This window comes from Amblyraja radiata, chromosome 39, assembly GCF_010909765.2.
Source record: "Amblyraja radiata isolate CabotCenter1 chromosome 39, sAmbRad1.1.pri, whole genome shotgun sequence".
Lineage (NCBI taxonomy): Eukaryota > Metazoa > Chordata > Chondrichthyes > Rajiformes > Rajidae > Amblyraja > Amblyraja radiata.
This window is the reverse complement of record NC_045994.1, coordinates 14,336,098-14,361,815: the sequence shown is the minus strand read 5'-3', so window position 1 is coordinate 14,361,815 and position 25,718 is coordinate 14,336,098. Positions and strand designations below refer to the sequence as shown.

General features: G+C 48.7%; 1 protein-coding gene across 1 annotated transcript in view; it reads left to right on the top strand.

The window, feature by feature from the left end:
* Nucleotides 1–293: 293 nt before the first annotated feature.
* slc4a5 (solute carrier family 4 member 5) overlaps nt 294–25,718 on the top strand; it is a 48,568-nt gene continuing 23,143 nt past the window's right edge. Inside the window, exons 1-12 of the mRNA XM_033013822.1 lie at nt 294–416; nt 6,371–6,531; nt 7,810–7,965; nt 9,293–9,391; nt 9,647–9,702; nt 11,840–11,997; nt 12,889–12,976; nt 15,055–15,209; nt 15,585–15,710; nt 17,919–18,093; nt 21,353–21,486; nt 22,723–22,994. Coding sequence (XP_032869713.1) covers nt 364–416; nt 6,371–6,531; nt 7,810–7,965; nt 9,293–9,391; nt 9,647–9,702; nt 11,840–11,997; nt 12,889–12,976; nt 15,055–15,209; nt 15,585–15,710; nt 17,919–18,093; nt 21,353–21,486; nt 22,723–22,994 — 1,633 coding nt within the window. The 5' untranslated portion in view covers nt 294–363. The remainder of the gene's footprint in view (nt 417–6,370; nt 6,532–7,809; nt 7,966–9,292; nt 9,392–9,646; nt 9,703–11,839; nt 11,998–12,888; nt 12,977–15,054; nt 15,210–15,584; nt 15,711–17,918; nt 18,094–21,352; nt 21,487–22,722; nt 22,995–25,718) is intronic.

Here is a 25,718-nt window from a genome sequence, read left to right as displayed (position 1 = left end):
CATCAGTCTGAAGAAGGGTCTAGACCTGAAACGTTGCCTATTTCCTTCGCTCCATAGATGCAGCCTCACCCGCTGAGTTTCTCCAGCATTTTTGTCTACCTGCTGAGTTACTCTGGCACTTTGTGTCCACATGTTTTTATGAAAGAGGTTTGTTGACCATCCAGCCATTGAAAGAGCCAAGAGTATTTTCAGACACTAAGGCATGTTGAGTGAGTGCTGGTTTCCTCGAGGGATGTGTAACGGATAATGTGACGTGGTTTCTCTGTTTCCCCCCCCTTGTACATAGTTTCCCCCGCTGCTGAGCGCTTGCGATACATCCTTGGTGAAGATGATGATGGCCCCACACCCACGCTCTTCACGGAGATGGACACCTTGCAACATGACGGGGACGAGCTGGAATGGAAGGAGTCAGCCAGGTGAGTGACTAAAGCTGACAGACACAAAAAGCTGGAGTAACTCAGCGGGACAGGCAGCGCCTCTGGAGAGAAGGAATGGTTGACATTTCGGGTGGAGACCCTTCTTCAGGCTCAACCCGAAACACCACCCATTCCTTCTCTCCAGAGATGCTGCCTGTCCCGCTGAGTTACTCCAGCATTTTGTGTCTATCTTCGGTGTAAACCAGCATCTGCAGTTCCTTCCTACACATTAAAGTATAAGTATAAAATATCCTTTATTGTCATTCAAAATATCTCCAGTTTGAACGAAATTGTGTACCTTGCAGTCATAACAAAACAAAAATAACAGAACACACAACGAACACAGTTTAACATCCATCACAGTGAGTCTACCAGGCACCTCCTCACTGTGATGGAAGGCAAAGGTCTTAAAGTCCTTGTCCTAGAATGAGGAGAATGAAGCCACGAGCATCTTTGTTTAAGGGATGATTCAATCCAGTGAAAGATATCTGCTTGATCTCAACACAACTACAATCAAGGGCCAGTCTCACCCCCAGTCACTCCCTCTTCTCCCCTCTCCCATCAGGTACAGAAGTGTGAAAATGCACACCTCCAGATTCAGGGACAGTTTCTCCCCAGCTCCTATTAGGCAACTGAACCAAAATGAGAGCAGTCCTGACTCACCATCTACCTCAGTGGAGACTCAGATTAACTTTTATCAGACTTTACTGGACTTTATCTTGAACAAAACATTATTCCCTTTATTTTGTATCTGTCCACTGCAGACAGCTTGATTGTAATCTCCAGATTGATTGTAATCTCTGGTAATTAATTGCCAGAGTGAGCAACAGCGGAAATTGGAGGAACAGCACCTCATATTCCGTCTGGGGACCTTGCGTCCGTATGGCATTAACATTGAATTCTCCCAATTTTGCTAGCCGTTGCTGTCTCCTCCCCTTCCTTAACCCTCTAGCTGTCTCCTCCCACCCTCCCATCCGCCCGCCCTCGGGCTCCTCCCCCTCCTCCCCTTTTCCTTCTTTCTCCCACCCCCCATCAGTCTGAAGAAGGGTTTCGGCCCGAAACGTCGCCTATTTCCTTCGCTCCATAGATGCTGCTGCACCCGCTGAGTTTCCCCAGCAATTTTGTGTACCTTTGATTGTAATCAAGTACAGTATAGTTTTCTCACTGACTGGATAGCACGCAACAAAAAAGCTTACCGCTGTCCCTTGGTACATGTGACAATACTAATAAACGGAACTAAACCAACGAAACTATATTAATGAGCATTTGATGTTCCACACAGTCAAATGGCGTTTGATGCCAAGGACTTTCACCCTCATCTGCTCTCTGGAATTTCAATTATTTGTCCACATTTTCGACCAAGGTTGTGATAAGTACAACAATAGTTTTGTAAATCAATCAGAGGATTTATTATCACTGAAAAATACACCGACAAATGCAAGTCTGAACGAAATTTCGTTGCATCTGACTCACCGGGCAACATAAAAATAACAAAAGGATAAAATAGATAAAATAGATAATAGTTGTGGCACATTGTGTGGAATTCAAGAGTCTGATGGCTCGGGGGAAGAAGCTGTTGCAAAACCTGGCCGTTCTGCTCCTTTATGCCCCTGTCCCACTTAGGAAACCTGAACGGAAACCTCTGGAGACTTTGCGCCCCGCCCAAGGTTCCCGTGCGGTTCCCGGAGGTTTTTGTCAGTCTCCCTACCTGGTTCCACTGCCTGCAACCTCCGGCAACCGCCTGCAACCTCCGGGAATATACTGGAATATACTGGACGGTTTCCGTTCAGGTTTCCTAAGTGGGACAGGGGCATTATACTGCGATACCTTTTGCCCGAGTGCAGCGGAGTGAACAGTCCATGATGGAGATGTGTGGGGTCTTTTATAATGCTGTTGGCCTTGGACAAGTAACGTTTGCACGCAATGTCCCGGATTGGAGGAAGAGAAGTCCTCACCACTCTCTGCACGGACTTCCAGTCGGGGGGTTTGCTGTCCCCAAACCAGGCACACAGATGCAGCTGGTCAAAACAGAAGATCCATAAGAGGGTTAATGTACAGATGGACCTTGGAGGCCAAATCCATAGCTCCATAAAAGTGGCAACACAAGGAGATCGAGTGGTCAAGCATGAGTATGTTTAAGAAGGAACTGCAGATGCTGGAAAATCGAAGGTACACAAAAAAGCTGGAGAAAGGGATAGATAGAAACATAGAAACATAGAAATTAGGTGCAGGAGTAGGCCATTCGGCCCTTCGAGCCTGCACCGCCATTCAACATGATCATGGCTGATCATCCAACTCAGTATCCCGTACCTGCCTTCTCTCCATACCCTCTGATCCCCTTAGCCACAAGGGCCACATCTAACTCCCTCTTAAATATAGCCAATGGACTGGCCTCAACTACCCTCTGGGTCAGGGGGTATGGGTATGGAGAGAAGGCAGGGATGGGATACTGAGTTGGATGATCAGCCATGATCATATCGAATGGCGGTGCAGGCTCGAAGGGCCGAATGGCCTACTCCTGCACCTATTTTCTATGTTTCTATGTTTCTAAACCCAGCGGGTGCAGCAGCATCTATGGAGCGAAGGAAATAGGCAACGTTTCGGGCCGAAACCCTTCTTCTGACTGAGTATGTTTAGTTCAGTTTTAGTTTGGAAATACAGCGCAGAAACAGGCCCTTCGGCCCACCGAGTCCTCACCAACCAGCGATCCCCGCACATTAACACTATCCTACACTACACACGCTGGGGACAATTTACAATTATACCAAGGCAATGGCCCTACGAACCTCTACACCTTTGGAGTGTGGGAGGAATCCGAAGATGTTGGCGAAAACCCATGTAGGTCACGGGAAGAATGTACAAACACCGTACAGACAGCGCCCGTAGTCAGGATCGAACCCAGGTCTCAGGCGCTCTCTAAGGCAGGAACTCTACCGTACCGAATGGTATACTTGCCTTCGTTGATCAGAGCATTGAGTACAAGAAGGTGCACAAAAATGCTGGAGAAACTCAGCGGGTACTGGAAAATCGAAGGTACACAAAAATGCTGGAGAAACTCAGCGGGTCCCGCTGAGTTTCTCCAGCATTTTTGTGTACCTTCGATTTTCCAGTACCCGCTGAGTTTCTCCAGCATTTTTGTGTACCTTCGATTTTCCAGCATCTGCAGTTCCTTCTTAAAAACATTGAGTATAAGAGATGAATGGGCAAAACTGTAGATTCCCTCAAGAATCCCACGATACTAAACTGTACAAGGTTCCAAAACATCATTAAAGCTCCTCCAGAAATTCCTAATTCATAAAACTGCGGGACCAGTTTATAGATGCCGTGAGAATGGGAACCAATTCAAACACTGCGCTTTAATTCCAACTATGTTTTCCAGACGCAAGCATTTGAAGTCGATAATAACTTTAAATCTGCATCTAGAATTAAAATATCATTTAGACTTTGGGATTAACATTTTTTGTTTTTCTAGAAAGAACTCTTTGTGCCCGGTTTAATTATATTTTACTCTGTTACTTATGTACGTTACTAAAACCACAAAGAAGCTATTCTGCTCCAAGGCAACATGAAATTGTGCTGTAATTAAATTGTTGTTTCTTTCTGCAAACTTTGGCCTTGACCTACAATTGGTGAACCTTTACTCAATCATAATTTTGTCCTGACCTGATGTTGCTATGTACAGTGGAGAGACAGAGGGGTTGTCTCATGCACTGTGGTGTGTGTGTGTGTGTGTGTGTGTGTGTGTGTGTGTGTGTGTGTGTGTGTGTGTGTGTGTGCTGGAAGGGAACAGGATGGTGCCAACCCCCATTGATAACCTCCACTGATAGCCAAGTGCCTACAGTCACAATGAACTGGATGGGAAAGGAATGGAGGGTTATGGTCTGAGTGCAGGTAGATGGGACATGGGGAAAATAATTGTTCGGCACGGACTTGTAGGGCCGAGATGGCCTGTTTCCATGCTGTAATTGTTATATGGTTATAATAATAATAATAATAATAATGGATGGGATTTATATAGCGCCTTTCTAATACTCAAGGCACTTTACATCGCATTATTCATTCACTCCTCAGTCACACTCGGTGGTGGTAAGCTACTTCTGTAGCCACAGCTGCCCTGGGGCAGACTGACGGAAGCGTGGCTGCCAATCTGCGCCTACGGCCCCTCCGACCACCACCAATCACTCACACACATTCACACACATTCACACACAGGCAAAGGTGGGTGAAGTGTCTTGCCCAAGGACACAACGACAGTATGCACTCCAAGCGGGATTCGAACCGGCTACCTTCCGGTTGCCAGCAGAACACTTAGCCCATTGTGCCATCTGTCGTCCCTGCTAACTGCTGAGTCTTCATTAGTTCATGCGTTCATAAGTGATAAGCGATAGGAGAAGAATTAGGCCATTCAGCCCATCTACTCCGCCATTCAATCATGGCTGATCTATCTCTCTCTCTCCCTCCTAACCCCATTCTACTGCATTCTCCCCATAACCCCTGACACCCATACTAACCAAGAATCTATCTATCTCTAACTCAGCGGGTTCCTTCTCTCCAGAGATGCTGCCTCACCCGCTGAGTTACTCCAGCATTTTGTGTCTACCTTTGATTTTAACCAGCATCTGCAGTTCTTTCTTACACACCCACTGACGTGGCCTCCACAGCCTTCTGTGGCAAAGCATTCCACAGATTCACCACCCTTCTTCATAAAATAACTTCTTTTAATTCTGAGGCTATGACCTCCAGTCCTAGACTCTCCCACTAGTGGAAACACCCTCTCCACATCCACTCTACCCAAGCCTTTCACTATTCTGTTTCAATGAGGTCCTCCCTCATTCTTCCAAACTCAATTACAATGGACCACAGAGCCTTCATTACTAATCAAGAATCTATCTATCTCTGCCTTAAAAATACCCTTTGACTTGGCGTCCACAGTCCTCATGCCAAGGCTGATCCCAGAGTGGGTCGGGAGGGCAGGTGAGGGAGGGTTTTCAGCCTCAGATCTATCCGGACTGTCGAGAGGTCTTCAGATGCCAACATGTAGGAATTGTGAAGGTGGGGAAGAATCTCCGTTTAGGACTCAGATTAAATGCTACCACTCAGGCCACCTACCTGACACCAGTTTCTTTGGGCCAGTGTCAAGCTTTGACCATTAACACCCCCTTGAAGTTAGACACAAAATGCTGGAGTAACTCAGCGGGTACAGGCAGCATCTCTGGAGAGAAGGAATGGGTTACGTTTCGGGTCGAGACCCTTCCTCGGGCTGAAGTCAGAAGAAGGGTCTCGACCCGAAACGTCACCTTTCCCATTTCTCCAGAGGTCCTGGAATGCGATTGGAATGGGGAGATAAAATGGTTCAATGGATCGATCGAGGATACACAGGGTCATCCTACGATACGATGCAATACGATAGAACTTTATTTATCCCAGGAGGGAAATTGATCAGCCAACAGTCATGAAAAACACAAAATATAGGAAATATGAAATTAAAGGGAGGAGTGTCACCTTGGAGGGTTATGGTCTGAGTGCAGGTAGATGGGACTAGGGGAGAATACGTGTTCGGCACGGACTAGAAGGGCCGAGATGGCCTGTTTCTGTGCTGTAATTGTTATATGGTTATATGAGTGGAAAGGATTGGGGGGGGGAGGGTCAAGAGAGGGGGGGGGGGGGGGGGGTAAAGTGTAGTCAGTGTCAGTTTACCAACGACAGCAGGGGGTGGAGTTGCACAGTTTAATAGCCACAGGGGAAAAGGATCTGTGCTGCATCTTGGTGGAACCAGTCTGTTGCTGAAGTTGCTCCTCAGGTTGACCAGTGTGTGTCATGGAGGGGGTGAGATGTCCAAGACGCCCGGCAGTTGAGGAGCATCCTCCCCTCCAAGACCACCGTAGGATTGTCAGCTACCAGGCAGAATGTGAGGTGCTGTAACGCGAGGGCTGCTCTTTCCCCTTTGTTCCTAGATGGGTGAAATTTGAAGAGAAGGTGGAGGAGGGTGGCGAGCGTTGGAGCAAGCCCCACGTCTCCACGTTGTCCCTGCACAGCCTGTTTGAGCTGCGGACATGCCTGCAGACGGACACCGTGATGCTGGACTTGGATGGATATTCATTACCACAGATCATAGGTAAGGGAACCGTTCCCCTTCTCTGCTGTTGCTGAGCTGACCGCGGGTGAACATCAAAGAACATCAAAGAGGAAGATGACTGAACTTTGGTGCCTTCCCTCACAGCGGGAAACTTTGATTCCACTGTGTTAAAGACTATCGTGTTCTGTGGTTTTGTATGGCTGTATGACCCCCAAATTTCACTCTCACCCTCTCCCCCTCTCCCCCTCTCCCCCTCTCCCCCTCTCCCCCTCTCCCCCTCTCCCCCTCTCCCCCTCTTCCCCTTCTCCCTTTCTCCCTTTCTCCCTTTCTCTCCCCCCCCCCTCCCTCTCCCCCCCTCTCCCCACTCCCTCCCCCCTCCCTTTCTCTCCCCCACTCCCCCCTCCTCCCCCTCCCTCCCCTCTCCCCCCTCCCCCTCTCCCCCTCTCCCCCTGCTCCAACACCAAGTAAGTGATTGCACATAACTCCGACTGTAATCCGCAGGAGAATGCGTTTAGCTGAAAGGAAATAACTCTGACACCATTCTTGATTTAGTTTAGTTTAGAGATACAGTGCGGAAACAGGCCCTTCGGCCCACCGGGTCTGCGCCGACCAGCGATCCCCGCACATTAACACTATCCTACACCCACTCGGGACACTTTTTACATTTGCCAAGCCTATTAACCTACAAACCTGTACTGCACGTCTTTGGAGTGTGGGAGGAAACCGAAGATCTCGGAGAAAACCCACGCAGGTCACGGGGAGAACGTGCAAACGCCGCACAGACGGCGCCCGTAGTCGGGATCGAACCCGGGTCCCCGGCTCTGCATTCGCTGTAAGGCAGCAGCTCTACCGCTGTGCCACCGTGGCCTCCAGCAAATCCACGTGCCAACATTACCGGTAATGGTATTAAATCTGACACCGGTCAGGCGCTACTACAGCCGCGCGTGGAGGAAAGTCAAGCTTGGCCGCAATCCTTCAGCCTTCAAAACCCAGGTTCGATTCCGACTAGGGGTGCTGTCTGTACGGAGTTTGTATGTTCTCCCCGTGACCACGTGGGTTTTCTCCGGGTGTTCTGGTTTCATCCCACACTCCAAACACTTACAGGTGTGTCGGAGTGTGCGAAGGGTAGTGCTAATGTACGGTGATTGTTCGTCAGCATGGACTCAGTGGGCCGAAGGGCCTGTTTCCACACTGTATCTCTAAACTAATTTAAGCGAAACTAGAAGAAGGTGAAACGTTAATCCCGATGAGCTAAAGAAAGAAAGGTCCATCAGATCTACTCAGGTAAGAAAATGACTGATGTGTTTCTAATTGCAGATGATATAATCGACAAGCAGATTGAAGATGGACTCATTCAGCCTGATGTGCGGGAACAGATCTCCTTCATCCTACTGAGAAAGCACCGACACCAGACAAAGAAACCTATCCATCGCTCCTTGGTGGACATTGGGAAGTCATCCACGACATCGTCAGGTGAGCGGGACAGACCATCTACATGAGGCCTGTTTCCATACTGTGTCATTCTATGACAATAATCAGTTCAACGTCAGACTAAAACCATTCTATTTACAAGGTGGGTGATTTCTCATTTGTACAAGACATCCCCCAGCACGTTGGCCCTGTCCCACTTGGCCGTCATTTACGCGACAGGCCGTTAGTGACTCAAGCGCGACAGTCGCGCGCGTCATCATGCGTCCGCACAGCCGTCTGGAGCCCGTGACGTCATGTGAAGACAGACACAAAATGCTGGAGTAACTCAGCGGGACCGGCAGCATCTCTGGAGCGAAGGAATGGGTGACATAGAAACATAGAAACATAGAAATTAGGTGCAGGAGTAGGCCATTCGGCCCTTCGAGTCTGCACCGCCATTCAATATGATCATGGCTGATCATCCAACTCAGTATCCCGTACCTGCCTTCTCTCCATACCCTCTGATCCCCTTAGCCACAAGGGCCACATCTAACTCCCTCTTAAATATAGCCAATGAACTGGCCTCGACTACCCTCTGTGGCAGGGAGTTCCAGAGATTCACCACTCTCTGTGTGAAAAAAAGTTCTTCTCATCTCGGTTTTAAAGGATTTCCCCCTTATCCTTAAGCTGTGACCCCTTGTCCTGGACTTCCCCAACATCGGGAGCAATCTTCCTGCATCTAGCCTGTCCAACCCCTTAAGAATTTTGTGAAAGTTTCTATAAGATCCCCTCTCAATCTCCTAAATTCTAGAGAGTATAAACCAAGTCTATCCAGTCTTTCTTCATAAGACAGTCCTGACATCCCAGGAATCAGTCTGGTGAACCTTCTCTGCACTCCCTCTATGGCAATAATGTCCTTCCTCAGATTTGGAGACCAAAACTGTACGCAATACTCCAGGTGTGGTCTCACCAAGAGTGAGACCACACAACATAATGTACGGTGTTTCGGGTCGAGACTCTGCTTCAGTCTGAAGGTGGGTCCCGACCCGAAGTGTCTCCTATTCCTTTTCTCCAGATGCAGTAAACATACTGAAGATAGGAAAATGCTGGGACTGGTAACTCAGCGGGCCAGGCAGCATCTCTGGAGAGAAGGAATGGGTGACGTTTCATCCTGTTACCTCTTCATCCTGTTACCCCTTCAGAAGGGTCTCGACCCGAAACGTCACCTATTCCTTCGCTCCATAGATGCTGCCTGTCCCGCTGAGTTTCTCCAGCATTTTTGTCTCCCTTTGCATGGTACATTGAGTTGGTTTGTTACCTATATATATATATATACTGTATATATGTGTATTTCTTCCCTTACTAACTGATTGAATTATTGAGTGACCAGCAGCAAGGAGCCCCAGCCGATCTCCAGGCACTCGGGCAAACTTTTACCGCTCCACTGAGGACTTGGGGATGAGGCAATCTTCCAGTTACGGCCGACTACGTAAGTCACCAGCCCGCCTCACCCGGTGGGCGGGTAACCAAGACGCAGGCGTTGCATGCAGCCCCCGTGCATGCACCCACCCCTTTGGTTGATGTCGAAACTCCTGCTGCTATCCGGCAACTCGAAGCACCTTCCCCAATTCCAATCCCCCCCCCCCCCCCACCAAGCTCCTGTGTTACGATGGTTCCCTATCCTCAATTGTTCCCTGAATTTCAAACTAACTCTGTCACTTCTGTGCCTCCTTTATCATTATAGGACATGCTCAAAGCAGAAGCATGAATGATATCGCCGACACTCCCAGCACTGACCAGGTAAACACCAGGCGTGGCGAGTTAACTTGTATCCTGCAATGAGGTTTTTTTCAGTCAATTCTTGAATAGTTTTCAACTTTAAGGTGGTGCACTTTCATTCCCATTTCAGTGAATTTATTTAATACAGTGCTATTATTCACCGAGACTGAGAACAGAGACCATTACTCAGTAGGAGAGCCCAGCGTGGGGGAACAGGCAGGAGGGAGGAGGGGTTATAACAAAGGAGGATATGTTGTAGGTACACAAAATTGCTGGGGAAACTCAGCGGGTGCAGCAGCATCTATGGAGCGAAGGAAATAGGCGACGTTTCGGGCCGAAACCCTTCTTCAGACTGATGGGGGGTAGGGGGGGGGGAGAAAGAAGGAAAAGGGGAGGAGGAGGAGGAGCCCGAGGGCGGGCGGATGGGAGGGTGGGAGGAGACAGCTAGAGGGTTAAGGAAGGGGAGGAGACAGCAAGGGCTAGCAAAATTGGGAGAATTCAATGTTAATGCCATACGGACGCAAGGTCCCCAGACGGAATATGAGGTGCTGTTCCTCCAATTTCCGCTGTTGCTCACTCTGGCAATGGAGGAGACCCAGGACAGAGAGGTCGGATTGGGAATGGGAGGGGGAGTTGAAGTGCTGAGCCACCGGGAGTTCAGGTAGGTTATTGCGGACTGAGCGGAGGTGTTCGGCGAAACGATCGCCCAACCTACGCTTGGTCTCCCCGATGTAAATCAGCTGACATCTAGAGACTGATGCAGTGAATGGGAATGAAAGTGCACTACCTTAAATTTCCTTCGCTCCATAGATGCTGCTGCACCCGCTGAGTTTCCCCAGCAATTTTGTGTACCTTCGATATTTCAGCATCTGCAGTTCCCTTTTGAACAGGATATGTTGTAAGTTAGTCGGCGCCCTTTATGTGGCCACTCTTTGCATACTTTAGTAGCCCCCTCTTGGTCATGACTGACCATGGGTGATGATGTATCCTGGTCGGATGCAAGCCTGGGCGATCGATGTCATATGGAGGACAGGCTGTTGCCCATGCAGCACGTCCCCCCTCTCCACGTCGCTGATCGATCCAAAGGAACAGCAGGGCCGTTACAGTTTGGCACCAGCGCCGTCGCAGGAGCTGCCAGAGCGAGGTTGTAGACAACGACGAACTCCCTTCGGGACTCCGACTCCGGATTTTCTTGAGGTTTACTCCTGGAGCCTTTTCCATGACTGGATATGGCCACAAGGCAGTGGAGGTTTTAAATCAGAGTTTTCCCTCTCCGAGATGGACGGCCTTCTCAGGCTGATGAGCCCCATCTACCCGAGACTCGTGGGGGCGGGAGCGTCTACTTTCCCGTGCAGGTCTATAACACCTGCCCACTGCATACCTTGGGTGTGAAAAAAAACGAATTGAAGTTTGATTCAACTTTGTTTAGTTGCAATAAATTATGCCGCATTTTTAAATTGTTAATCAGATTATGAAGCAGCAGATCGCTATTGACTGGGATCACGAGGATGAGGCTTAGTCCTGCATACACATTCCTGGCTCCCCACTGTCACACCAAGACAAGCCGGCTAGCTGTTTATGGAAACATAGAAACATAGAAAATAGGTGCAGGAGTAGGCCATTCGGCCCTTCGAGCCTGCACCGCCATTCAATATGATCATGGCTGATCATCCAACTCAATATCCTGTACCTGCCTTCTCTCCATACCCCCTGATCCCTTTAGCCACAAGGGCCACATCTAACTCCCTCTTAAATATAGCCAATGAACTGTGGCCTCAACTACCTTCTGTGGCAGAGAATTCCAGAGATGTGTGAAAAATGATTTTCTCATCTCGGTCCTAAAAGATTTCCCCCTTATCCTTAAACTGTGACCCCTTGTTCTGGACTTCCCCATGGGACACTATGGAGTGCAGCTGAGGCCAATATCTGTGCAAAGCTTGTCAGAGACTCCGATGATATAGGCTTGGCTCCCTGTGTTCAGTAGCTTGAGAGTCAAGCATGTCTCTCTCTTACAGAAGACAGATACAGAAAGCTGGAGTAACTCAGCGGGACAGGCAGCATCTCTGGAGAGAAGGAATGGGTGGCGTTTTGGGTGGAGACACCACTTCTTCCTACACAGTCCAAACTCCCACTCATTAACACCTTCCATCCCCCTCAGCTCAAGAACAAATTCAAGAAGAAGATACCACGCGACTCGGAAGCCTCAAACATCCTGGTGGGAGAAGTGGACTTCCTGGAGAAACCCTTTGTCGCTTTTGTTCGTCTCCTGCAACCGACCATGTTGGGTGGGCTGACAGAGGTGGCCGTACCAACAAGGTATCTATCCCTCTAGATAAAGTGAATCCCATCGCAACACCACACTAGCGGTAAACAACTAAATATCTAATATAGAAACACAGGGACATAGATAATAGATGCAGGAGTAGGCCATTCGGCCCTCCGAGCCAGCACCGCCATTCAATATGATCAAAAGTCTGCTTACCCACCACACCACCTCCAGGTCCCTCAGATCGGCCGACTTGGGGTTACTGAACATCCCGCGGTCTAGGCATAAGCTCAGGGGCGACCGGGCCTTTGCGGTTGCAGCTCCTAGACTGTGGAACAGCATCCCCCTTCCCATCAGAACTGCCCCCTCCATCGACTCCTTTAAGTCAAGACTAAAAACTCATCTTTACTCTCAAGCCTTTCTTGACGTCCTCTGAGGGAGGGCTATATGTATGTATTTATGTATGTACTTAATCTATGAACCAATGTTGTATAACGTTAGTACCTCCACCAATGTAAAGCACTTTGGCCAACGAGAGTTGTTTTTTAAATGTGCTATAGAAATAAAAGTGACTTGACTTGACTTGATCATGGCCGATCATCCAAGGTTTCCAGCATCGTAGGTGCCAATAATTTGGTCCCAAAAAGCACCATCTCCCCAGTAGTCACTACATCTGATTGCAAGGTTAATATGCCACTGAGCCAATGACACAAGCATCAATTAACCCATGACCTCACTCAGTGGCTACCCACAGGTCAACAGTATTGGGAAAGCAATTCGCTATCGCTGAGGAGTTTTTAGATGGTTTCAGGCCGAATGCAAACTCAGTCCAATGGTTATGCAGCCCATAATAGTCACCCTTTCACTCCTCTTCCCTGCGCAATGAAATGGTTTGGTTTTATGGTCATGCTTTTAACTTATTAATCTCTTTTTGCAAACAGGTTTATTTTTATTCTGCTGGGCCCCCAAGGAAAAGGCAAATCTTACAGCGAGATTGGAAGAGCTATGGCCACTCTTATGGTGGATGATGTGAGTGATCGACCTCAACTCCGTAAGAAATGGCGTCGAGTTTGGAGTGTGGAGTGTTGAGTTGCAGGCTGGAGTTTAGAAGGATGAATTGGGACCTCGTTGAAACTTACCGAATAGTGAAAGGCCTGGATAGATTGGATGCGGAGAGAATGTTTCCACTAGTGGGAGAGTCTAGAATCAGCGACCATAGCCTCAGAATAAAATGACCTACCTTTAGAAATGAGAGGAGAAGGAATATTCAGAGGGTGGTGAATCTGTGGGATTCATTGCCACAGATGGCTGTGGAGGCCAAGTCAATGGATATTTTTAAGGCAGAGGTTGATAGATTCTTGATTAGTATGATGAAGCCCTTCTTAAAAATACATACACAATTCTGTCTTAAAAATACATACACAATCCCTGCTTAAAAAAATATATATATAAAGCCCAACTGGTCTTACCTTTGTCTGTTTCTAAGAACCTCGGCAGGGAACCAATTCAATGTCTGATGAAGGATCACAGATGTTCCCGGGAGTTTCTAGGGAGTCGGTCTTACAAGGGGGCCGATAGAGCTCAGTTATCTCCCTTCCAATCCCGGCAACCTCTGCAATCTCTTGCACAGTCAGCTGTTGATGTGGTCCCAGCGAGGCCTGCATAACTACGCCAATGAAAAAGTTACTTTTATAACAACTAAACAGGTTCGCTTCTTAATAAACAAGACACCACACAAACTGTTTGGTAGACCAGTTCAAAACTTTACTTATTATCGGCCGATGGAAGGGAGCGAGAATTCCAGCTAAGTGACCAATGTAGACACTCGACTGTCCTCAGTCCACTTCCCTGAACAACAGAATTACATTAAATAGGGATTTTTTGTCCCCTTAGCACATTCCACAGACATTAGTCATGGTCAGAGGTACAGGAAAAGGTTTCCACAGAATGCATCACATCAAAGGCCTTTTGTTTACATGGTACAAGATATACTAAAAACATTGGCCATTTGGTTTAGGTCATTGTATCTTCAAAGAGATCACCCTAGCTCTTTCTCTGCTTGTCACTTGGGAGACAATGTTATAGGATTTATTATCTCACACACGGCAACCTGAGGCAAGCCTAATTTGAGACTAAATATAAGCTGTAAGCTAGCCCAGAAGCCAATTTAATATCTTCTTATATATATTTTTTTTTAATATTTTATTTTATTAGAAGTAAGTACAGTCATATGGCACCAAAGTGCCTAATATATATTTTCATAATACATTTTATGTACAACTTCTTTTTTTTTTTTTGTTACATTGAAAAAAGATTAGAATAAGAAAAAGAACTTAGATAGTAAAGGATAGAAAGATGTGAAATATATAGTGTGTGAAAAAAGAAAACGAGTAAATGAAGAAAGTTGAGAGAGAAAATAGAGAAAAGAAAATAAAATAAAAAAGAAAAGGAGATCATTATTTATAATCTTGACCAACCCTCGTCCAGTCTTGAAACAGTTATTTTTTACAATTGTGTTGCACCATATGATTCCAAAAAAACGACGAATGGAGACCAACTCGTTATGAATTGGTCTGATTTATCCATTAGGAGGAATCGCATTTCCTCAAGATGAGCGGTGTCCAGCATGCTTGCAATCCACATTTTAAGCGTTGGTATAGTTCTTATATTTTTAACTAAAATTCGGCTTCATCAAGTAAAGGTGTCAGGAGTTATGGGGAGAAGGCAGGAGAATGGGGTTGAGAGGGAAAGATAGATCAGCCATGATTGAATGGCGGAATAGACCCGATGGGCGCAGGTCGCAGAAAATATTCAACATGAACAAAATGTTCGACCAGAACCAGACGCTACGACTCTTTGGGCGACTACTCACGACCATACAGGCTTCAGCCCGCGACATGTCGCCTGTATGGTCTCCTCAGTCACCCAAAGAATCGTAGCGTCTTTCTGGTCGCCGCTGAATTTTCAACATGTTGGAAATTTTCGGCAACCTGCAACGACTTATGAGTGGCGTAAGTGGGACAGGCCCATAACTCTCTCCTGAATACATCTCCTGCAGCCTATTCTGGTTGATGCTCACACTCCACCATGGTTGTGTTGGTTTCTAGCTCTTCAGTGACGTGGCTTACAAGGCGAGAGACAGAGATGACTTGATCGCAGGCATCGACGAGTTCCTCGATGAGGTCATCGTCCTTCCTCCTGGCGAATGGGATCCCAAAATCCGGATCGAACCCCCCAAGAAAGTGACATCAGCCGAGAAGAGGTACGGGCTTCATTAGTTTAGTTTCGTTCAGAGATACAGCGCGAAAAAAATAGTCCCTTCGGCCCACCGGGTCCGTGCCAACCAGCGATCCCCACACATTAACGCCACCCTACACACACTACCCTACCAAGCCAATCAACCTACAAACCTGTACGTCTTTGGAGTGTGGGAGGAAACCGAAGATCTCGGAGAAAACCCACGCAGATCACGGGGAGAACGTACAAACTCCGTACAGACAGCGCCCGTAGTCAGGATCGAACCCGGGTCTGTGGCGGTGTGAGGCAGTGGTTCTACCGCTGCTCCACCGTGCTGCCTCTCCACCGAGCCTGATTCCCTCGTGTTGCCTGATCTGTTGCCTCTCCGTCTCCGCCACAGGAAGTCCGTCTACTCTCTCAACGAGGCGGGCCAGATGAACGGATCCGCGGGATGTGGCGGGGCAGGCGATGACGAGGAGATGCCTGTAGCGCATGAGCTCGGGGAAGAGTTGACCTGGACGGGAAGGTATGTAACTCAGTCGTCCTGGTAAGGTTGGCCGTGCCTCTCCCTCCATGCACTGATATCATAGACTCAGAGAGTCATACAGCGTGGAAACAGGCCCTTCGGCCCGACTTGCCCATGCCGGCCAACATGTCCCATCTACCTGTGTTTGGCCCATGTCCCTCGATACCTGCAATATCCATGTACCTGTCTAAATGTTTCTTAAACATGCCTCCTCCGGCAGCTCATTCCATACACCTACCACCCTTTCTATGAATCCCTCAGATTCCTATTAAATTTTCCCCCCTTCACCTTAAATCTATGTCCTCTGCTTCTCAATTCCCTTACTCTAGACAAGAGACTCCGTGCATTTACCCGATCTATTCCTCTCATGATTTGATACACCTCTGTCAGATCACCCCTTCATCCTCCTGTGCTCCAAGGAATAGAGCCCTAGCTTGCTCAACCTCTCCCCATAGTTCAGGCCCTCGAGACTTGGCAACATCTTCGTACAACGGCCGGCAACACTCCTGTCCGATCTTTGCGCTAGTTGAGGTCTATTAACTGGGAGGGGGAATGACTTGGGGAAACCCATAACCTCCTGAAGCAATCTCACAAGGCATGCATCCAGAGTGAAGCCACACGTAAACTAGAGGAACTGCACCTCGTATTCTATCTGGTAGCGGACAACCCTAAGGTATGAACATTCAATTCTCCAATTGTACGTAACTACACAAGAACTCCCTTCTCCCACTTCTTCCTTCACCACCCCTTTCTTTTTAACCCCCCCCCCCTCTTCCCTGTAATCCACCTGGACTTACATCGATTTCTCTCCTCCCATTCCACCTATGATTCCATCCTCCAGCTTCACAATTTCCACCTCTTCGATCCTTTTGTCTCGCACCTTCCGTCTTTTCCTCTCTGGCCTTTGTCCAACCATCTGCCTATCAACCCCCCTTCCCAGCCTGTATCCACCTATCACTTGTCCCTCTTCTCTTTCAGCTTTCTTCCCCTCCCCCACCGAAGAAGGATTCCAACCCCAAAACGTCACCTATCCATCTTCTCCAGAGATGCTGCCTGACCCGCTGAGTCACTCCAGCAGTGTCTAGTTTTGTAAACCAGCTTCTGTGGTTTCTTGTTTCTATCCCATTGCACCTCTGGAATGTGGGAGGAAACAGGAGAAAAAAAAACCATGCGGTCACAGGGAGAGCGTGCAAACTCCGCACAAACAGCACCCGTGGACAGGATCGCATCGGGTTCTCTGTGAAGCAGTGGCTCTAACGCCACACCACTGGGCTGCCCTGTTCCAGTGCTCTACTGTTCTATGTTTATTTAAGGCTATGTCTATGTCTATGGCGGACATATGAGCTACGGGAAGTCTGGGACATGTGGAGGGTGTGGGTAGGTGATGCTAGGGCCAATGCCCGATCTGCCGTGATCTTACTGAAGGGCATAGCTGGCTGGAGGAGCCAATCCCTGAGGAAGGAGATGAGGAAGAATTTCTTTAGTGAAAGGGTGGTGAATCTGTGGAATTCTTTGCCACAGAAGGCTGTGGAGGCTGTCAATGGATATTTTTAAGGCAGAGATAGATAGTCAGATGGATGGATGAATAGATGGATAGATAGATGGATAGATAGATAGATGGATAGATAGATGGATGGATGGATGGATAGATAGATGGGTGGATCGATAGATGGATAGATAGATGGATGGATGGACAGATGGATGGATGGATGGATGGATGGATAGATAGATGGATAGATAGATGGATAGATAGATGGATGGATGGATGGATGGATGGATGGATGGATGGATGGATGGATGGATGAATGGATGGATGGATGGATGGATGGATGGATGGATGGATGGATGGATGGATGGATGGGTTGATGGGTAGATAGATAGATAGATAGATAGATAGATAGATAGATAGATAGATAGATGGATGGATGGATGGATGGATGGATGGATGGATGGATGGATGGATGGATGGATGGATGGATGGATGGATGGATGGATAGATGGATAGATAGATTTGATTAGTACGGGTGTCAGGGGTTATGGGGAAGAGGCAGGAGAATTGGGTTAGTGTGAGAAATAGATCAGCCATGATTGAATAGCGGAGTAGACCTGATGGGCCAAATGGCCTAATTCTGCTCCTGTCACTTTGGAACATGATTACCCCGACTCATGCACCTGTTTCTCACCTTCCTTCCTTCTCCTCGGGCGCAGGTTCTGTGGAGGTCTGATGCTGGACATCAAGAGGAAGCTACCCTGGCTGTCCAGCGACTTCTACGAAGGCTTCCACATCCAGTCCATCTCCACCATCCTCTTCATCTACCTGGGCTGCATCACCAACGCCATCACCTTTGGCGGGTTGCTGGGCGATGCCACGGACAACTACCAGGTAAGGTGGGCGCCCGCCGCGCCCCTTCACCCCACCCAACCACTCAACACGGGTGGCGCAGCGGTAGAGTTGCTGCCTCACAGCGCCAGGGACCCATCGGGTTCCATCCAGACTACGGGCGCTGTCTGTACGGAATTTGTTCGTTCTCCCCGTGACCTGCGAGGGTTTTCTCCGGGTGCTCCGGTTTCCTCCCACACTCCAAAGATGTGCATGTTTGTAGGTTAATTGGCTTCGGTAAAATTACAAATTGTCCCTGGTGTGTGTGTGTGGGACATTGCTCGTGTGCGTGGGTCGCTGGTCGGCGCGGGCCCGGTGGGCCGAAGGGCCTGATTCCATGCTGGATCTCTAACCTCAACTAACCCAAACTATGAACACCAGCATTCCAAGCAGATATTTAACTGGAGAATGTGCAACCAATTCCCTTTGACAAAATCCCTGGCAATTATATTTAAACATGGTCCATTTTTGAGGACGGGACTTAACCAGGCGATGATCATCTCTAGTGGTTAAGAGAAGCCCACCAGGTCCTAACCGAGGGAGCGTAACAATGAACTGTGGGTCTCTCCCTTTTGTCTTGTGTCAAAAAGTCATTTATTTAATTTCAACATGATACAAAAACCAAAAAAAACAAAACCGTGGTGATATACCCACCACCATGTTACAAAATCATCAAACAACTATTTTACAAATATTCTAATAATTACTATACAACCCCGGTAAAATCCGCCTGGCGCCAGCTTGGCCAGGCCTAGGAGCAACCCAACCAGGATATCTTCAGCCCTATCTACACACTAGATCCCGTCACCAGTCCACTGACAGCAAAGCCACTCCTCCCCTTGCGGACCCTAGGTGGAGTGGCAGTGCTCCTTGCCCTCTGGACCCTGGCTACAAGGGATGCTCTACATCACTCGTGGGTCTCTCCCTGGATGTAGAGAGCCCGGCTGGAACCATGGTCTGGGATCTGGGCTGGTGGTGAGGTGGGCGCAATGTTAGTGTGGGCATCAGAGACATGTACATGGTGAATGGGGAGCGATCGTGGGCATGGGGGTGAGGTGGACTGAGGCAAGTGTGGGTGTGAAGAAAGGTCGTGTCCCAAAACGCCACCCATTCCTCCTCTCCAGAGATGCTGCCTTCTGCACAACTCCATGTGCACCTCGCTCTACCATGGCAAGACCAGCAGCATAATCAAGGATGAGTCGCACCCTGGCCACTCCTTCTTCTCCCCTCTCCCATCAGGCAAAAGGTATAGAAGTGTGAAAACGCACACCATCAGATTCAGGGACAGTTTCGTCCCAGCTGTTATCGGGCAACTGAACCACAACCAGAGAGCAGTGCTGAACTACTAGCTATCTCGTTGGTGACCCTCGGACTGTCCTTGAACTGACTTTGCTGGCTTTACCTTGCACTAAACGTTATTCTATTATCAGTGTAAAAGGCTCGATTGTAATCATGTATTGTCATTCTGCTGACTGGTTAGCACGCAACAAAAGCTTTTCATTGCACCTCGGTACATGTGACAATAAACTAAACTAAACTAATCTGGTGTTCAGTCGTCATTCCCTCAGGAGGCGGCCTGAGTGATATCCTGGTTCACTTTGTGCTTTTGTGCAAGGGCTGGAGGTTTTGTACTGAAAGGATATCTTGAGTGGGCATGTGGCCTTCCTCAACTGTAAGAAGTGGCCTTGGAAATGAACGTTATGTTCCATTTTATTCAGCCGCGGTGCTTGAAGTATGAACAGAATCAGATGCCATGGTATGCGCTGGGTGGGTGATGCATGAAGTCACGTTAGTTCTTATTGTTGTCAACTGGAATATCGAGTCCTCAGCTCTGAAGAAGGGCCTCGATCCGAAACATCACCCATTCCTTCTATCCAGAGATGCTGTCCGACCCGCTGAGTTACTCCGGCATTTTGTGTCTATCATAGTCCTCCGTCATTTTCGCCACAACCAACGTGACCCCACCACTCGCCACATCTTCCCGTCTCCCCCCCCCCTGTCTGCTTTCCGCAAAGACCGCTCCCTCCGTAACTCCCTGGCCAATTCTTCCCTTCCCTCCCACACCATCCCCACCCCGGGCACTCTCCCTTGCAACCGCATGAGATGCTACACTTGTCGCTTTACCTCCCCCCTCGACTCCATTCAAGGACCCAAGCAGTCGTTCCAGGTGAGGCAGAGGTTCACCTGCACCTCCTCCAACCTCATCTATTAGCATCTGATGTCAGTTGATCTACATCAGTGAGACCAAGCGTAGGCTTGGCCATTGTTTCGCCGAAGACCTCCGCTCGGTCCGCATTAACCAACCTGATCTCCCGGTGGCTCAGCACTTCAACTCCCCCTCCCATTCCCAATCCGACCTTTCTGTCCTGGGCCTCCTCCATGGCCAGAGTGAGCACCACTGGAAATTGGAGGAGCAGCACCTCATATTACGCTTGGGCAGTCTGCACCCCAGCGGCATAAACATTGAATTCTCCAATTTCCGGTAGCCCTTGCTGTCTCCTCCCCTTCTCAGCTCTCCCTCAGCCCACTGGCTCCTCCTCTTCCTTTCTTCTTCCCGCCCCCCCCCCCCCCCACCCCCACCCCACATCAGTCTGAAGAAGGGTTTCGGCCCGAAACGTTGCCTATTTCCTTCGCTCCATAGATGCTGACTCACCCACAGGGTTTAGGGCCAAGTTTGCACCTCAAGTCTTCAGACCAAGCCTTCATCCCGTGACTCTGTGGTCCCACCTGCTCGCGCTTGGCCCATATCCCTCTAAACCTGTCCTATCCATGTACCTGTCTAAATGTTTTTTAAACATTGTGATAATACCTGCCTCAAACACCTCCACCGACAGCTCATTCCATACACCCACCACCCTTTGTGTAAAAAAGTTAACCATTAGGCTCTTATTAAACCTTTCCCACCTTCACTTTAAACTTAGACCTCACGCTGGAGACAGGAAACATGTTCCCGATGTTGGGGGAGTCCAGAACCAGGGGCCACATTTTAAGAATAAGGGGTAGGCCATTTTGGACTGAGATGAGGAAAAACTTTTTCACCCAGAGAGTTGTGAATCTGTGGAATTCTCTGCCGCAGAAGGCAGAGGAGGCCGATTCTCTGGATGCTTTCAAGAGAGAGTTAGATAGAGCGCTTAAAAATAGCTGAGTCAGGGGATATGGGGAGAAGGCAGGAACGGGGTACTGAGTGTGGATGATCAGCCATGTCAACACCAGCCAAGTGACGAAAACTTCAGGATAACAGACTTTGCTTTTTGCCGTGCAGGGCGTGATTGAGAGTTTCCTGGGCACGGCGTTTACCGGTGCGGTCTTCTGTCTGTTCGCTGGGCAGCCGCTCACCATCCTGAGCAGCACTGGGCCCATCCTCATCTTCGAAAAGCTGCTGTTTGACTTCAGCAAGTAAGTGTCCACGTGGCTCCATTGCTGGCATGGACATGACGGGCCGAAGAGCCTGTTTCTGTGCCGTATGACTGAGCAGCGACACACGAGGAACGTAGGCATTGCTAAGACCGTAGTACTCTATGACTAAGACCGTAGGGGACGACACAGCAGTAGAGTAGCTGCCTAATGCCCCTGTCCCACTTAGGAAACCTGAACGGAAACCTCTGGAGACTTTGCGCCCCGCCCAAGGTTTCCGTGCGGTTCCCTGAGGTTCCCGGAGGTTTTTGTCAGTCTCCCTACCTGCTTCCACTACCTGCAACCTCCGGCAACCACCTGCAACCTCCGGGAACCGCATGGAAACCTTGGGTGGGGTGCAAAGTCTCAGGTTTCCTAAGTGGGACAGGGGCATAATAACAGCGCCAAAGACCCAGGTTCAATCCTGATCTTGGGTGCTGTCCGCGCGGAGTTTGCACGTTCTCCCTGTGACAGCGCGTGTTTCGCTTGGCATCATCCTTCTTCCCAAAAACGTGCAGGTTTGTAGATTAATTGGCCCTCAGTAAATTGCCCCGAATAATGGAGCGGATGGGATATGCGAGGGGGCACATCGGCGCAGCGGTAGAGTTGCTGCCTCACAGCGCCAGAGGGCCCGGGTTCGATCCTGACCTCCGGTGTAGTCCGTGTGGAATTTGCACCTTCTCCCTGTGGCCTTATGGGGTCTCCTCTGGGTGCTCTGATTTCCTCCCACATCCCAAAGACGTGCGGATTGGTGGCTTCAATGGCCTCTGTGTAAATTGCCCCCCCCTTGGTAGTTGAGTGGTAGGATTCGGGGAGAGTTGGAGGGATCATGAGAAGTAGAACTCTTAAAGATAGCGGAGTCAGGGGATATGGGGAGAAGGCAGGAACAGGGGATGATCAGCCATTATCACAGTAAATGGCGGTGCTGGCTCGAAGGGCCGAATGGCCCACTCCTGCACCTACTGTCTATTGTCTATAGAAAATAGGGTTAAAGGAGGTTTGATGTAACATGGGTGATTGATGGTTGGCACGGACTAGAGTCAGGGATGGCCCAACTTGCCCAAGCCGACCAACAGGCCCCATCTACACTAATCCCATCTGCTGGCATATCTTTCGAAATCCATCCTATCCATGTACCTCTGAGTGTTTCTTAAACATTGCGATAGTTGGCCAGGGGTCTTTGTTCTGTGGTGTATCTCCGAGTTACTCTATGACTAAGGTCCTGTCTCTGTCCGGCAGGGGTAATGGCATAGACTACCTGGAATTTCGACTCTGGATTGGTCTCCATTCCGCCTTTCAGTGCCTCGTTCTGGTCGCCACGGACGCCAGCTACATTATTAAGTACATCACGCGTTTCACGGAAGAGGGCTTCTCCATGCTCATCAGCCTCATCTTCATCTACGACGCCATCAAGAAGATGATCGGAGCCTTCAAGTACTACCCCGTCAACTCCTTCTACAAGCCCGACTATGTGACCATGTACAAGTGTGAGTGTGTAGCTCCAGACACAGGTACGATACCATACGATGGAACTTTATTCTGAAGAAGGGTCTCGACCCGAAACGTCACCCATTCCTTCTCTCCGGAGATGCTGCCTGTCCCGCTGAGTTACTCCAGCTTTTTGTGTCTATCTTTGGTTTAAACCAGCATCTGTAGTTCCTTCCTTCACTGAAGAAGTTCTCCTCCTCTCCCTGACAGTTCTGTGAAACCCTATCTCACTGCTCCCGCTCTGTGTCTTTCTTCAGAGTAGGCATTCTTTGAGATTCCCTGGTGAAGCAGTAAAATGTAGACATGGGAAACTGCAGATGCTGGTCTATAAAAGAAAGACATAAAGTGCTGGAGTCACTCAGCAGGTTAAGTGAAGAGGGATACGGGTTTAATGCAGGCAAATTGAATTAGCGCGGAGAGGCATGACAGACACGGTGGCTAAAAGGACCCACTTCCCTTTATATGAATCTGTAAAAATCCAACCCCTTCCCGAGGTGACCACCAGCAACGTTCATCCCCAAGCGACTTTTCTTTGAATCTTTAAACCCCTGTCCCACAGTACGAGTTCATTCCAAGAGCTCTCCCGAGTTTGCCCTGATTCGAACTCGGAGATTTACGGTAATGGCCACTCGTCGGTACTCGGGGCTCTCGTGGATATTTTTCATCATGTTGAAAAATCTTCACCAGTCTTCCCGTGCTTACCTGCCATTAGCGAGTCTTCCCGAGTACCTGCCGTTAGCGCTGAGAGGCGTCCCCGAGCTCCGACGTACCCGCTACGTTCATTCTCTGTGCTTACCACGAGTTTGATTTTTTTTTAACTCGGGAGAGGTCTTGGAATGAACTCGTACCGTGGGACAGGGCTATTAGTCAGAGGGTGGTGAATCTGTGGAATTCAATGTCACATGCGGCTGTGGAGGCTAAGTCATTGGGTATTTTTAAGGCGGAGGTTGCCAGATTCGTGATTAATAATGGTGTTGTGGGTTATGGTGAGAAGGTTATATCATAAGCTATAGGAGCAGAATTAGGCCATTCAGCCCATCTAGTCTACTCTGCTACACTATCATGGCTGATTTATCTCTCCCTCCTAACCCCATTCTCCTGCCATCTCCCCATAACCCCTGACACCCGTACTAATCAAGAATCTATCTATCTCTGCCTTAAAAATATCCATTGACTTGGGATCAACAGCCTTCAGAAAACAGGAGAATGGGGTGGAGAGGGAAAGATAGATCAGCCGTGATCGAATGGTGGAGTAGACTCGATGGGCCGAATGGTCTAACTCTGCTCCTAAGATTTTATGAACCTATGAATGAATATGATTTTTCCAAGCCATGTTAATTTAACTATTGTAACGCCTTATTAACTGCCTTCATATTTGCTGCAAACACTGTTTGGTGCTTTCACATTTGAGTAAGTATTCAGTAAGGACTCTCTTTGTCTCTGATGTCTCCCTATGCTTTGTCTAGACTAGTGGCCGAGACTGTTCCCGGTCTGGGTAGACGGTAGATGGCTGCCTCAAACAAGTGTTGAGAATGGGGCTTTTTGCAATCAAAGTCCTCCATTCTATAGGGCACCTCTGACCACCTCGCCTTCGATCCCTCGCATGGCTTGCTGCTTTGCATGTTAGAAGCCTCGCTGCTCCTAGAGGTGTTGCATTGGTGCGGTCAGTGAAGCTGCTGCCTTGCGGCTCAGCAACCCTGACATCCGGTGCGGTGTTTGCACGTACCTCCTGTGACCATGCGGGAAGGAACAGCAGATGCTGGTTTGAACCAAAGATGGACACAAAAGGTTGGAGTAACTCAGCGGGACAGGCAGCATCTCTGGGGAGAAGGAATGGGCGACGTTTCGGGTCGAGACCCTTCGTCACCCATTCCATCTCTCCAGAGATGCTGCCTGTCCTGCTGAGTTACTCCAGATTTTAGTGTCTATCTCCCTGTGACTGTGTGTAGGTTTTCTCCCAATTCCTAAAGATGTTGGAGGCAGTGACTGCAAAGGACCTTTGTCTTGGTTGTGAAATGTTGCAAAAATGGTGCCTCGTGCATGTGGACTCAATGGGCTGCCCTGTGCATTCGGTATTAACCAGTGGCATTGTATTTAACTGTACCTTGGTACACATTATAATAAATAAACCATTGAACATAGGCCTTCAGTAGACTAACCAGCCACTTTGAGCTGCATCTACACTCTGCAGACTTGAATTGTTTTGTCTGGAACGCCAGAGGTTGAAGGGAGATGTGATTGAAATCGCTTAAATTATGAGAGGCACAGATAGGGTAGACAGTCAGAACCTTTTTCCCAGGGTGGAAATGTCAAATATCAGAGGGCAGAGCCAGAAGACAAAAATGCACAACAGAATATAGACGGCATGAATACAGAACAGATCAGTGTGTCCATATACCATTGTATAAATATATACACACATGTATAAATAAACTGATAAAGTGCAAATAAACTGATAATGGGCTATTAATGTTCAGAGTTTTGTTTGAGTTGAGTTTAATAGCCTGATGGCTGTGGGGAAGTAGCTGTTTCTGAACCTGGACGTTGCAGTCTTCAGGCTCCTGTACCTTCTACCTGAAGGTAGCGGGGAGATGAGTGTGTGGCCAGGATGGTGTGGGTCCTTGATGATGCTGCCAGCCTTTTTGAGGCAGCATCATCAAGGGGTCAGGGGATATGGGGAGAAGGCAGGAACGGGGTACTGATTGGGGATGATCAGCCATGATCACATTGAATGTCAGTGCTGGCTT